The sequence below is a fragment of the Nomia melanderi genome, chromosome 9 (genome assembly GCF_051020985.1).
Source record: "Nomia melanderi isolate GNS246 chromosome 9, iyNomMela1, whole genome shotgun sequence".
NCBI lineage: Eukaryota > Metazoa > Arthropoda > Insecta > Hymenoptera > Halictidae > Nomia > Nomia melanderi.
In genome coordinates, this window is record NC_135007.1 from 14,918,172 (window position 1) to 14,931,865 (window position 13,694).

The window sequence follows — 13,694 nt, forward strand, 5'->3', positions numbered from 1 at the left end:
GGCAAATGCGGATGGGAATCTGGCTTTAAGAAACTTCCGTCTCCGTTCCTTCGAATCCCTTCCACCTCGAATTTAGCTAGACGGAATCGACCTTTACGTCTTTTGTCCTCGTAGCATGCTGGGATTTTGGACTTGCCGCGGTCGTCGCGATCTGTTCAGCGGGCTTGCCACTGTCTAACGAGCAGGCGTGTGTTTTCCAGAGCACTCCCGAGTCAGAGGCACCGGTAGAAAATAACGTGGGCCACGACAGCACGACGGAAAGCTCAGAAGAGAAGGTTACACCTCCAGCCGTCCCAATCGAGACACCTGCTCCTCCGCCATCCGCGCCGGCCATCACCGAAGATGTTGCCTCGGTAGCCAAGGTAATCGATCATCGTACGAAATAGTTGTGAAATTCTCATCGAACTGTTCAGAAGGAATATATGACTTTTAGAGTTCTGTATTTTGTTAGTGTCTTTTAATGCAATTTGTGGGAAATTGAGCCGTTTATTTTGGGCTCCATTTTTCAGAGAAATTCAGTTAATTGTTGTAATAGTTGCAATTCTTTAGAATCTTTTATTAATAGTTAATAATAGCAGATTTAGGGACGTTTATTGTAAACTTCATTCTGTTTCTAGATAACGTACTAAATAAATAATAATAAATAATGTAGGAGAAAGAGATCGTCTGAAATATTTGTCAAATTCTCATCAAACTATTCAGAAAAAACAAACGATTTTTAGAGTTCTGTATTTTATTAGTGTTTTGATGAAATTTGTGGGAAATTGAGCCGTTTATTTTGGGCTCCATTTTGCAGAGAAATCAAGTTAATTGTTGTAATAGTTGCAATTCTTTAGAGTCAATGGAATTAATAGTTCTTTGACACTAGATTTACGGACGTTTACTGTAAACTTTATTCTGTTTCTAGATAAGACTCAGTTTTATTTTCCTGACATTTTGTTTGGAAGATTCATTTGATCGAAGAAAATATATATAAATATTTAATACATAAACGCTTCAGTTTGGTAGAGGATATGAATCATGTAATTGATCGATACGTTTTATGATGATCGCCAAAAGATCGTTCGCGCTGCGCAAGCACGAGCGATTCTGAGGCCATTAACGATTAGTTAATGTCCAACGAAGAATAGAGAGCGAGGGGCCATCTGATAATTGACGTTGATATGTTGTCTACTGGAAGAACTTATTAATTAATCGATAAACGAATGTTGTAACATTAATGACGTCGCGTTTGTCTTTGTTGTAGGCTATCGAAGAGATCGAAATAAGCGATAAGGCTGTTGCGGCGGCAACAATCGAGTGTACTACGACCGTAAGTGTTATTTTCCAATAACATAATTTGCGATTATTTATTATACCGTATAATCATTATTACTATCTTACCGAAACGTTGAACCATTGTCCGCAGGAAATCATCGCGGACGCGCCTTACCAGATCAACGTGAACGAATAAACGCCGCTTAACCGAATTGTAATTTTGGGAAGAAGAAAGTTCTTTTCTCTCGTTAAAACCAAAAAAGTATATTATATAGATATGTATATTTGGACCATTCCTGCAAACTAAACCGGAAAATGAACGTTCTTTCGTTACGAGCAACAACAGCAAACAGCAGCAGCAGCAGCAGCAACAACAACAACAACAACAGCAAGTAAAAAGGAAAAAAGGGAAAAAAGAAAAAAGAAAAAATGGATAAAGAAAACACGAAAAACGGATAATTACGAATTGAATGGATGAACGATCACACACACTCTCACATAAAACACACACACGGAAAAAGTAAATAATAAACGAACAAAAAAAAATACAAAAAAGAAATACGGAACGATGACGATGTTACCCGCGACACCGCGAGAGCATCGTAGACTTTATAGTAGGCCTATTAACAATTATTAGACGGCATTCGACGGATCAAGGTTGGAACGTGTTCACGAATGGCTAACGGTCGTGTCGTCGAGCTAGAAGAACGGGGTTTCACGTGGACGAGCCAAAATAAAACGGTTGATTCTTGAGAGAGAGAGAGAGAGAGAGAGAGAACGCGCGTTGTCTTTCGCCGGTGGTTTGAATCTGTAAGCCGAACCTCTTCGAATCCCTTTTAGAATCATTGCTTGTCTCTTTTCTTTCGGCAATTATCCGGACAAAAGCGAGAAATTCTTGTCACCCCTCGGTTGGACGCAGGTCTGAATTTGTATCATTGGTTGCGCACGCTCTCCCCATTGCGTTCACTTCAAACGGAAAAATCTCTGCCATTGTTGCTAAGCTGCCAAGTCGAATCACGCACGTGTGACCATCGCGCGACGGACGGCCAACGGAACGAACATTTCAGAGGGGAAGGCACGATCGAGAGAAGAACCGTCGGATCGCGTCCTCCTGTTAACGACAACGGTTACTGTCGAGAAAGAGAAAGGGTGGAAGGAATAGGATACGTGTAATAAAGAAGGGAAGCTCGGAGACACCAGTCTCCAGAAGTGAACGGTGTGCGTGGATATTGTGTCGCCGAAACGCGATTATCATCGTTTGTACGCGACGACGCGATGACTGGACGAATGACTGTTTGAGAGAGGAAGGGGGAGAGAGTGTGGACTGAGAGAATGAACGTTGAGTGGCTAGGGGAGAGGGTGGGAGAGAGAAAATGGGGGAAAATTGAATCTTGGTGTTCCATCTTGTTGGACACTGCAAAAAAAGATATGTATGCGGAAGGAATAGAATGGGGAGAGAGAGAGGGAGAGAAAGAGAGAGAGAGAGAGAGAGATTGTGAGAGTGCTGGGAAAGGTAGAGATGAACAAAAAGTATATGTCGAAGCGCACGAGTAATGAAACACTCGCATCGCAATTTCAAGGACAGTCGATTATTTTGCTCGTATTTCATTCGCGGTCCTTGTTTTTCTTTTGTAATTGTACAATTGAGAGAGCGAGAGAGAATGTGAGAGAGAGAGAACGAGAGAGAGCGAGAGAGAGAGAGAGAGGTTTTTACGTTGTAACGAGGAACTGCACACACACTTTCTAAGTATGACTTTGGTACGCGCGAGCACACGACACAACGAGGTACACGAAATATTAAAAAAGAAAAAACACACGAGAAATATTAGCAAGGACAATTTTTTCACACGCGAGAGGAACCGTACGTTGCCAACACGTATCGTTTTACGAGACACACGGAGGATATCGAGAAAATGGGGAAAAAAATAAATAATAATAATAATAATAACAGTAACGGTATGAATTGAGAAATAATTGAGGAGGAGGAGAAAGAGGAAAAAATGGAAAAGAGAGAGACACAATCACACACGAAAGCATTAAACAGTAAGTCGAGACAAGAATGTAAGTGATATATAATCTAGACATAGAGGAAAAAAAGCGTTTTGTGTAAATTCGGCGTTCGTTCGAAATGCTAAACTTCTCCATATGAGAAACTACTTACGGGAAAGCCTATTCGTAATTTTATAATAATCATTATAAAAGGTATCGCCTAACTACAATTACGAGACATTGCACAATTTCACCACCCGAGGAAAAAAAAGAAGATTCAACGGATCCGTTCGTCCGTGTACGGATCCCGGCCCATCGAGTAAATGATAATTACCTACGAGAAGCTTTCTTTTTTATTAAGACCGTAGCGTAGAATCGTAAAGTTAAAAAAAAACGACAAAGCGCATTACATGTAAATGCTCCAAAATCTCAGAATACTTGTAAGTGTTAAAAAAAGGTGGAAAGAAAAACGAAAAAGGAAAGAAATGGAGCGAGCGTTCAATGTGCCCGCGACCGGCATTGATTTTTAAACGATATATATTATTATTATTAATGAGTAAGGAGAGAAAGAGGTAAAATTAAAAGTTGTATAGTAAACCTTTTCATTAAATATATTGTCCGTAATGATCTTTACAACGAAATTCACCGTTTTTTCGAAACAAGTTTTGGCGACGAGAGCGAACTTTTTTTATTTAAACGAGATTTAAAAGAAAAAAAATCACGAAAAACGTAAAAACAAAATCCTTGAACCCGACTGATAAATCTGTACACTCGCAAAAACTATCGATCGTTGAAACCTGAGGCGTCGCCGACGCAAGCTTGCTCGTTTATTTATTTTGCGTGCCGGAACAAAAAAAAAATGAACAAAATTGTAAATGAGACTTTTGAGTCGAAGACGCCTCAGACAGAGAATAACAGTCTTCAGTATCTTCGATGAGCAGTTATAATAGCAATTAAACTATTCTACATTTATCTATAACCTATAATAAACTGTGAAACAAGTGTAAAATAGGATGGTTTTTATTGCCCTTTGAAGAACTTCTATAATTGCATGTATCCAAAGTAAAGTATACACATGGTCCATTTCATTTAGTGTCGCTTAAGTTAATCTCATTTGTATTTATTTCACTATAGACTCCATGACATTTATAAACGTTTCTAATTCGTCTTTGTTCAATTCTAATCCCAATATACGTTTTCTATCCTTATTCTCAACCATGAGGTCCAACTGAAGCAGTGGTTCCCTCAATGAAGCAAGTTTACTTGATCCCATTACAAGCTGTTGATAACATTATAATCAGTACATAAGTATCCAAGTAAAATAATTCTTTAGTTCATTACCTTCAATCTCCAATCAAAATCCACTAAGGTATCATTCTCTTCCTTGGAGTATTCTTTCAGTAAAGCATTTGTTAATTGTTCTCTTCGTACTTTCAAACAAGTTAATATACTTTGTTGAATATGTTCTGGTAGTTCATGGTATTCTGGAGGCATCTAAGTGAAAAATATTATTTCTTCATACAATAAAAGGAAAGGAATGTCAAGTATACCTTCTCTTCCACCAAATACAAGCAAGCAGGGTTCCTCAGTAGTGTTGATATCAATTTATATGTTTCTTCATATTCCTCTCTGCTCCAATCTATGCTATTCGCAAATTTATGGTAGGATGGACCTGGTCTACCACATATTTCATCCACACATGCATGCAACAACTATATTACATTAATTGTATTTTCATTACTTCAAAATATTAATATTAGAAATCTCATACTATACTTACTTCTTTCAAAACATGAACCTTATCTTCACTGAAGAGGTTAAGGTACAAAGGTTGTGCAGTTTCCATGATTATTTATAATACAAACAACCATCAAGCTTGTACCATACTTAACAATAACTGCTATACCTTTTTTAAACTAATTTTGCAGTTTATTACAACAGATTTTCTTCTATATCACTCTGTGCATCCCCTGAATGTTTACCATCCTTCTCTTCATGTTTAATGACAAAATGTATCATTAATTCCGCAAGTATAACAATTAACTAGTAAAAACACATGTAGATTTCGTAAATCTACTAATTTCACATTGACAATCACAGTTAATTACAATAAGTTTCTTGATATCTGACAACTAACACGCCCTGTAAATACGCAAACTATCATTCTGAGTTCTTTAATGTTTATCTACCTGTTTAAACGTCTTGCCACAAATGGCGCCACTGTCACTCCACCTACACTTCTTGATCGGTAACCTTTGTCTAACAGTTGCACCATTTTTCCACAGATGACGTCACTATCACTCCACCTACACTCACCGATCGGTAACATTTGTCTACCGGTTTCAGCGTTTTCCCACGGATGGCGCCACCATCGATCCACCTACACTACAGGATCGGTAACATTTGTCTACCGGTTTCAGCGTTTTCCCACGGATGGCGCCACCATCGATCCACCTACACTCTTCGATCGGTAACAGTTGTCTACCAGTTTGAGCGTTTTCCCACGGATGGCGCCACCATCGATCCGCCTACACTCATCGATCGGTAACTTTTGTCTACCAGTTTGAGCGTTTTCCCACGGATGGCGCCACCATCGATCCACCTACACTTCTTGATCGGTAACATTTGTCTACCAGTTTGAGCGTTTTCCCACGGATGGCGCCACCATCGATCCACCTACACTCATCGATCGGTAACATTTGTCTACCAGTTTGAGCGTTTTCCCACGGATGGCGCCACTAGCAAAAAATACAAATTTTATGAAGCAAATAATTCGTGCCGAAATATACCTTATGGTATATGGTCAGAACGGCACGAATTATATGTGCCATGCAGAATTTGAAACGAATAAGTGTAATTCAACCCTTTGCACTCGAATTTCGTACAGTAAAACTATAAATCTTGATATTTAATATTATACTCATTATAATACAGCAGAGAAATATTGAAATAAAATAACTTTGTTCCTGAATGTATGTGTTTTTGTCAGGAAATATTAAAATATTTCGAATAAAAGACTTCAAGTGCAAAGGGTTAATTAATTCTAATATATATCCTGCATTATCTATTAATTGCCAGGGGAGGGCCAAAATTTGAAATGAAAAATTAATATTCATACCGCAATATCTACAAATAACCTTCATACTGTAACAGTACAAATTCAGTAAAGTAATATTTTGTAAGCAACTAATTTTTATAGTATCCCTATCAAAAAATAAAAATGCTATTTCTTTCATTTTCCATAGTGCAAAATTTGGATGTGTGAAAAATTTAATAATCATATGGTAGTTTCCTTAAGATTCATTAAAATATCTAATATTATTCCTGCAGTATTCGAGCCTACAGTTCAAAGGGTTAAAACAGTCTATTATTACATCTATTAAAAGATAGATTGAAAAGAAATTTTCTCAGCTCTAAAACCTCCCCTGTCATCAAACTACACCAAAACAACAAAGCAGCCACAGTCGTTTTATCGTTTATTTTATATCGCAACATAAAATTTGTACAAATAATAATTCGTAATAATATCGTAACTATAATGGACGATAATTGATATATATGTATACATGTCGATCGGTATATATATCAATTTCAGATTTGCACGCGCCGCGCGTGCGGCCGTTCCGCACGCGCGTTGAAAAGAAAAGACGCCCATCACTCTCGTACCCGGCGCCCCACGTGCGCGGCGGGTGACGCGTTCGGCTTCCGCGTTTGGAGGAGAAACGTCCGCGAGTTGCGACGATTCCGCTCGCGGTACGGCGGAACGCGTCTATTTTCTCTATGTATTTGGTCGGTCGGTTTTCGCCGTTGAAAGACGGAGGTGCGGGGGTCGTTTCTTCGCTTCCGGAAACGATGTCCTCGTCCGAGGATCCGTTCGGTGCCACCGAGTCTCGGGAAACTGGCGGGAGAGATCCGCTCTCGGCCGTAATCTTCGTCGACCGTTCGCGTCGACGTGACGGGGAAACCAGCGAGTTCACACACGAACGAACGAACGAATCTTTCACGAGCCAGAAATAAAGACTGTCAACACTCCTCTCGACGTTCTCGGTTCGTCCTGCGAATTCTAGAGGCGCACGAATTACTCCCCCTCCGGTCCCCGCTAAGATCCCGCGGGAGCGTAAACCGATTACGATTAAAAGTGCCGTTCTCATTTAGGAATTTAAAAAGTTTCGCGAGGACGTAGATCACTGCCTCCTCGAGAGGAAGCGGCGGGAATGATTCAATTATAAATCCAATCGGAAACTTGCCGGCCGTCGCGCGATGGGGACTGTTTAAAGTGGACACGCTCGAAAGGGAGCGGCGTCCCCGAGAAATCTAATCTCCGTCTGACGTCAGGATCGGAATAATAAAAGCGCGTCGTTAAAGTCCGATCCGGCGGGACGACGACGGGTGTCGCGCGAACCCGAAACAATGGGGCACGCCGTGGGACACCGTTCGCACGCGGGATAATAGAAGCCCGCGGTTCTTTCTTGCCCGGCTGAATCCGAGAGTCCGCACACCTCTGCGGTGCAGGGGATGACATTGCAAACTGAATGGTCCCGACGGATCGGGGTCCGCCGATGCAATTGCCACGAGGATTGCCGTTCTCCTCGAACCGAAGGGATCGCGGGGAACGTTCTCGAGGACATGGTTTCGCGAACCGAACCACCGAAGTTAACCTGCTAACCGCCCTTCCCGTGGATTCGCCTGGAGACTTCTTTTTCGTCGTTGATATCAGCGAGACAAGGTCGAGATCATTAGCCCAAATTCGCCGGAGAACGCTCGCTTCAACTTGCGACACCGGTGTTTCGGATGCTGGGATGCTCAGAGTTCGAATCGAGTTCTCCGCGTACGTTAAAATTAGTAGCACCAGTAACACTGTTCAGATGATCCGTTCGACGGAAGCCGCCCGGTTAGCAGGTTAATCAGAAACAGAAACGAACAAAGAAAAGAAAGAACAAAGAACGGAAACGGTCGTTTCTCAGCGAAGAAATGAGATCACAAGTCGAAAGGAACGAACGCGTACAATCCCGGCTGGTCCTTTATCACGCTCTCTATTTCTCTCCCCCCCTCTCTCTCTCTCCATTAATCTCTCTCTTTCTCTTCTACAACCGTGAGGTCTACGAATCAAGAGACACGAATGTTCGGCGAACGAGTTTGTCGGTTAGGCGATGCCGTTCGCCGGGTCGGTAGAAAAATAAGAACACTTCAACGAAGGTACGCTACGTACGCGAGATTCCTAAACGCGCCGCGTTCCGATGCTACAAGGGAAACTAAGGTCGTAATGTGTGTGTGTTTGTGTTTGTCTGTGTGTGTGTGGGTGGGATAGACGCGCGGTCAGACGCGCGCGGAGCCAACAAATGAATCATTGAACGTTTAAAAGCGCAGCTATCGTTAGTTCGGGCTTGAAGAAGACGCGCGAGCCGCGCGGTCCGTAGACGCGAGACGCGGAATGGCGGCGGCGTGGGACCCCGAGGAATCCCGCGCTTTCTCTTTCTTTTTTTCCCTCCTTTTGTTATATCCCAGTCTTTCGCCGCTCGTTCCGCGCGCGAAACGAGGGGGGAACGAGTGACTGTGTTCCTTCGGCACTCCTCGGGGCCCGATCGCCGCCGTCCCGTCTCGGCTCGGCTCGTTAAGTACTGGTACGTTTACCGTTATGTACAACAGACGGACGCTCGGGACTGCTCGCCGGCCGAGCGTGAGCGCGCCCGAATCCGAGTCCTGGCCGATGCTGCGATCACGGCGCGAGGAACGCCGAGTCCACCGCGGAATCGCGACCTTTGACCGAGGATCCGTGTAGAACGAAGAGGATTCTACGGAGAATTTAGCGACGGTTGGATTTGAAATAAAGTTAAATGGAACCTTGGGTTCCGTACAGAAGATGGAGAATTAGAGACTTCAATGAAAAATGTTTGAAATTTGAAACGTTGAATCTTGAAACGTTAAACTTTAATTCAAGATACCCGGGAATCCTTTGGCTTGCAAACTAATGGAATATTAATGAAAGGTAAACAAGTTATTACAATGGAATATCTCGCAGTTTCTAGGTTAACGACGTGCCCCGGCTTAAAACCACATTGAAATTGTGAATATATACGAACCAATTAAGAGATATTCCCCTGAAAATCAAACGAACGCGAAGAACGAACGTCCCGGCGATGAAAGTTCCCGGTCAAAGTCCGGCCGGCTTCCTCGCGCCGTAAAGATGGCGGACGCGGGCCCTGCGACGCTGCCGGCCGCCGCCATCTTGCCCGAGCGCCAGGCTTATTGCTTACGTTTCTAAGCGCGTCGCGGCGCAGTCGATTTTATGGTACATACAGGGTCGTGTGCCCGGCCTGGGACCGGGGCAACACGCGGGATCGATTCGTCGCCCGAATCGGCGTCGTCGTCCACGATATAAAAGTACAAAACGCGTAACGGGTCGTCGGACGAGCGCGACCGCCACCCGGGTGTTCGCGCTCGAACTTCGACGTTCCGCGTGCTGGCTGGATCAACGCGTCAATCAGGATTCTCAGAGAAACGCCCGTAGAAACTGCCGCGACCCCCAACCGCTCCGAATTCCAGGAGTCCCCTCGTCCCCGCGTGATCGCCGCGAACGAACTCTTCCCCGGAGGATCGCGAAACTTCAACCGAATCGGATCGCCCCGAACTTCCGACGCGATTCCGCGCGGCGGGGAATTCTCCGCGATCCAATTCGCCGAAACTCAAGATCGAGGAAACCACTTTCAGGCGCTTCATTCATTCCGCGAGGAAAACTAGAAAACGAGATGCTCGCGGTTCGAGGTCGCGGCTCGCACTGCGACTATCGATCTCTATTGGACGCACGGAACGATCGACAGAATCCTACTCACGATCCATCCGGCACGCGGAATCCATCAATCTTTCTCTAACTCTCTCTCTCTCGTTCTCTCTCTCTATCTCTCCCCCTCACGCGCTCTCTCTCACGCTCTCTCTCTCTCTCTTTCTCGAAAGTATGGCCTCTTATGGCATCGCGTCAGCCTTTATGCGAGATTCGTCAATACGGTCCGTATCGTCCCTCCATTTTCCGCGGGATACTTACAGCCTACTTAAATATAATACAACATCGAACGATATATTTCGGTCGGCGAGAAAAAACGAGTGTTCCTTTCCTCCGTCAACCCTCTCTCTCTCTGTCCCACGCCCGTCCAGCCCGTGTCGATCAACGACCGCCTAGCTGCTCCTCCTTCACAACTGCTCGGACAGAATGATCACTCGCAGGGTCTGGATCGCGTCGTTGTCCAACAGTTCCTCGGCCCTCTGCGGGGACTCGTCGTTCGGGTTCCTGGCGGACCCGTGCTCGCAGCCCTCCGCCTCCGCCCTCTCCTCCCCCGGCGCGGGGTCGTCGTCCCTGGACCCGTGGTCCTGCTTCGCGGTGCCCTCGACCTCCCTGATCGTCGACACCGAGGTCGTGGTCGTCGACGCGGTGACCGCGGTCGTGGTGGCTCTGGTGGTCGGCAGATGGGAGTCCGGCCCCTGCAGCGCCGGCGCGGCGCGCACTTTGAAGGGGAAGCTGCAACAGGTCTCCGAGTACCTGGCCACACCCTCCATCGCCTTCTCCCTCTCGCTCCTCTTCAGCGAGAACCTGGACAGCCTGCCGAGCGTCCTGGCCCTGGCCTCGCAGCCCTCCTGGAACCTGTACGAGCCGTAGCTGGAGCTGACGCTGGAGGACTCGATGCCGTCCAGGCTGCGCTCGAACGTCCGCAGCGTCTCGACCTCCAGCCGGTCGTTCCTCCTCTCCAGCGAGTCGAACGAGGAGGCCTTCGCGGGCCTGCCCAGGCTGGCCACCGAGAGGGCCTCGCAGGGGTCCGCCCTCGCCTCTCGCCTCTCCATCAGGCCGGGGATGCAGGGGAACATGCTGGCCACGCCGCCGGGCGCCACGTTCGCGCGGTTCGCCTGTCCGGGTACTTCAGGTACGGGGTCCAGCTGGCCGACGCACTCGAACCGTCTCGGCGACACGATGCTCGAGGGGCCGACGCCGGAGAGGAACCTCGGGGAGCGTAGGCCGGTCCTCCCGGCGGCCTCGGGCTCGGTGATGCCCAGCAGGCCGGACTTGTCGATCCGCCTGACGGACGGCGCGCCCTCCGGGTCGTCGTACGGCGACCTGCCGCGGCCCTGGCGCGCGTAGCCGTCCCTCGGCAGCGAGTTCACGCAGGTGAGCGTGTTGGCGGTGTACGACTCGCGGTAGGAGAACCTGACCGGCGGGTAGACGGGGGCGGTGGGGCTCTCGGCGATCGTGATCGTCATCACGGTGGTCACGGCGGGCATCGAAGTGTTCGTCGGGGGTTCGTAGGGCGGGGACATCACTGGCGGCGGCGGCGGAGGCGGCGGCGGGGGCGGAGGCGAGTCAACCGGGTTCTCGATCACTATCTCCATCCGGTGACGCGGCGGGTCGCGGGTCTGCTCCGCCGGTTGCCGGTAACCGGCGGCTGCAGCCTCCTGCTAGAGCCAAGTGGTCCGCGTGGTTCCGGCTCGCGAGCCGGTAGGCAGGTCTCAGACGATTATCTCGCGGATGATCCTGCGTCCACGGCTGTTCGGGGTCGAGTAGCCCGACTCCAGGCTCTCGTCGTACGACAGGCTGACCTGCTGCGGCGGCTTCGCGTCCTCGTCGTAGTTCTCCTGATACGGTAGACCGGACACGTCGTACGGCGAATCTGTCGGGCAAACAAGAACGGTCGCGCTTAGAATCCTGCGGCAGTGGCTCTCATCGTGCTGTAGTTCGGAGTTCTTTTCCGTGGGACAGGTAGTGGATGAGTGACGAGGTATTTGGGTATCGTGGATGATTGTGTGGGATATTAATTGAAACATAGCAATAATGAGGATTCTTTGGTTCTAACCCTTTGGTACGATATTTTATTTTTTATTTACAAGGTGTGTTAAGTTTATATTCAATCCTGTTTCAAGTAAACTGAGTCCCGTTTAAAATACCTTTATTGACACTAGAACTACCGATCATCTGATACGATTGAAATGCAATCGCTATGAATATTGTAGTAATAGACTATTTTCGGTTTCTTTGGACATTCATTATAGTGTTCAAGTGAAACTATTTTCAAAATCATTTCGACTATTCAATGCTTTGAAGATATCAATAATTGCGAAACAGAAGAAACCAGTCATTTTGACTGCTACGTTCTAGTGTTAATGTAGATCAAACATCATTTTCCTGACACGAACGTAGCTGAAGAATTCTCTTGCGTTTCGAATAAATCAACTGATCCTCAGTTCGCGAGCTACTAAATCAAAGATCAATTAAAAATTGGAGTTTGTTAGCAACTAACTGGAAATACAAGAGGATTCTTAAGAAGAAACATGCCATTTGATATACTTTAACAAAGGTATTTTAAAGCTCAAAGCTTAAAGAGCATTCAGTTTACTTAACAGAGGATTAATTCAACACAAACTCCATTCATTTAAAACGAAACATACTAAATATTGCCGTACCGGAGGTTTATGAGTAAAGAGACTCCGCGTTCCACCGAAGTTTCCGATTTCAAAAGATTACGTACATCCTCGTGCCGAGTTTCATTCCGTCGGAAATCAGCTCGCCATCCAGCGGGTCGCGACCCGCACTTTGGGAGCCTCTGTTCCGACACGAAAGAACACGCGAGAGGAGGCGGTTTCGCGGTACGTGCACGGGAAACGTGAGCGCGGGAACGCGGAGAGATCGCGTTGTAAGATACGGGGCGCCCGGGGGATGAGGTATCGCGACGGTTGCTGTTCCGACAGGGTCGAACACGGCCGCTCGGTGAGCGTGAAATGTTCCTGTTCCGATCGGACCGAGAGGAATCTCGTGGCTGGTGACATTTTCATTATTTACTGTCGGCGGCCGCTCTTTTCTCTGGTTTAAGAGCGCGCGGTGACTTACAATGGGACTCTAGATTCGGGACAACCGCGTTCGTGTCGCGGAGGGTGGTCGAGGGAATCTGCTAACTGCAGATCGAAGGTGGAATCTCCTTCGTCGTGAATCTTTTCGGAAAACGTCCACGTAAAATATACGAATTCCGTGCAATTTAGACGACCGCCTAAAAAGGACTATAACTGCAATCTTCTGTATTATCTTCGATTGAACTCAGTCAATTCGGTTAGAAACTGTGCTTTGTAAAAACCGTATTTGATGCAAATTATCCCAGTTCAAGACTCGTTAAATAACGAAAGAAAAGATATTTTATAATACAAAGATAAATAATTACAAGGAAAATAAACTTCATTCGATTCTACGGACTGGTACACGTCAATTTTTGTAAGAAAATATGTTTAACCAGTTAACGGTGAAATTTAATTGGAAAAACCTCTGCGCGCAATAAAATAAAATGGAGCGTGTACTCGTCGAAGGACGAATGCACGAGTATATTTTAATGAAAGATCAGAGCGAAACAAAGAATTACATGTTTATATGAAGAAATAAAGAATTCATCGCTGAAAGAATTAGTATCATGTCAAGCTTTATG

The 13,694-nt window shown here is 46.0% G+C and overlaps 3 protein-coding genes across 5 annotated transcripts in view; 1 reads left to right on the plus strand and 2 right to left on the minus strand.

Moving 5' to 3' along the window:
- LOC116425575 (uncharacterized) overlaps positions 1–4,255 on the plus strand; it is a 150,818-nt gene extending 146,563 nt beyond the window's left edge. The window contains exons 6-8 of the mRNA XM_076370840.1: positions 201–362; positions 1,247–1,312; positions 1,409–4,255. Of these exons, the coding sequence (XP_076226955.1) occupies positions 201–362; positions 1,247–1,312; positions 1,409–1,453 (273 nt within the window). The 3' untranslated portion in view covers positions 1,454–4,255. The remainder of the gene's footprint in view (positions 1–200; positions 363–1,246; positions 1,313–1,408) is intronic.
- On the minus strand, positions 1,492–5,452 carry LOC116425569 (COMM domain-containing protein 8). The gene is made up of 4 exons (XM_031973485.2): positions 5,027–5,452; positions 4,797–4,958; positions 4,588–4,740; positions 1,492–4,525 (listed from the first exon to the last, which is right to left on the minus strand). The coding sequence occupies exons 1-4, from the start codon at positions 5,090–5,092 to the stop codon at positions 4,367–4,369; spliced, it is 540 nt and encodes a 179-aa protein (XP_031829345.1). The 5' UTR covers positions 5,093–5,452; the 3' UTR covers positions 1,492–4,366.
- Positions 5,453–11,736: 6,284 nt separating this feature from the next.
- Positions 11,737–13,694, minus strand: part of ed (hemicentin protein echinoid) — a 105,911-nt gene continuing 103,953 nt past the window's right edge. For all 3 annotated transcript variants that reach the window (XM_076370514.1, XM_076370515.1, XM_031973482.2), the window contains exon 7: positions 11,737–11,897. In XM_076370514.1, coding sequence (XP_076226629.1) covers positions 11,737–11,897 — 161 coding nt within the window. The remainder of the gene's footprint in view (positions 11,898–13,694) is intronic.

Excerpts from the sequence above, each read along its gene's own strand:
- LOC116425569 (XM_031973485.2), bottom strand. The coding sequence starts at position 5,092 with ATGGAAACTGCACAACCTTTGTACCTTAACCTCTTCAGTGAAGATAAG. Across the intron at positions 4,741-4,796 it reads TGTATTTGGTGGAAGAGAAG|ATGCCTCCAGAATACCATGA; the intron begins GTATACTTGACA and ends TTTTTCACTTAG. Across the intron at positions 4,526-4,587 it reads ATTTTGATTGGAGATTGAAG|CTTGTAATGGGATCAAGTAA; the intron begins GTAATGAACTAA and ends TGTTATCAACAG.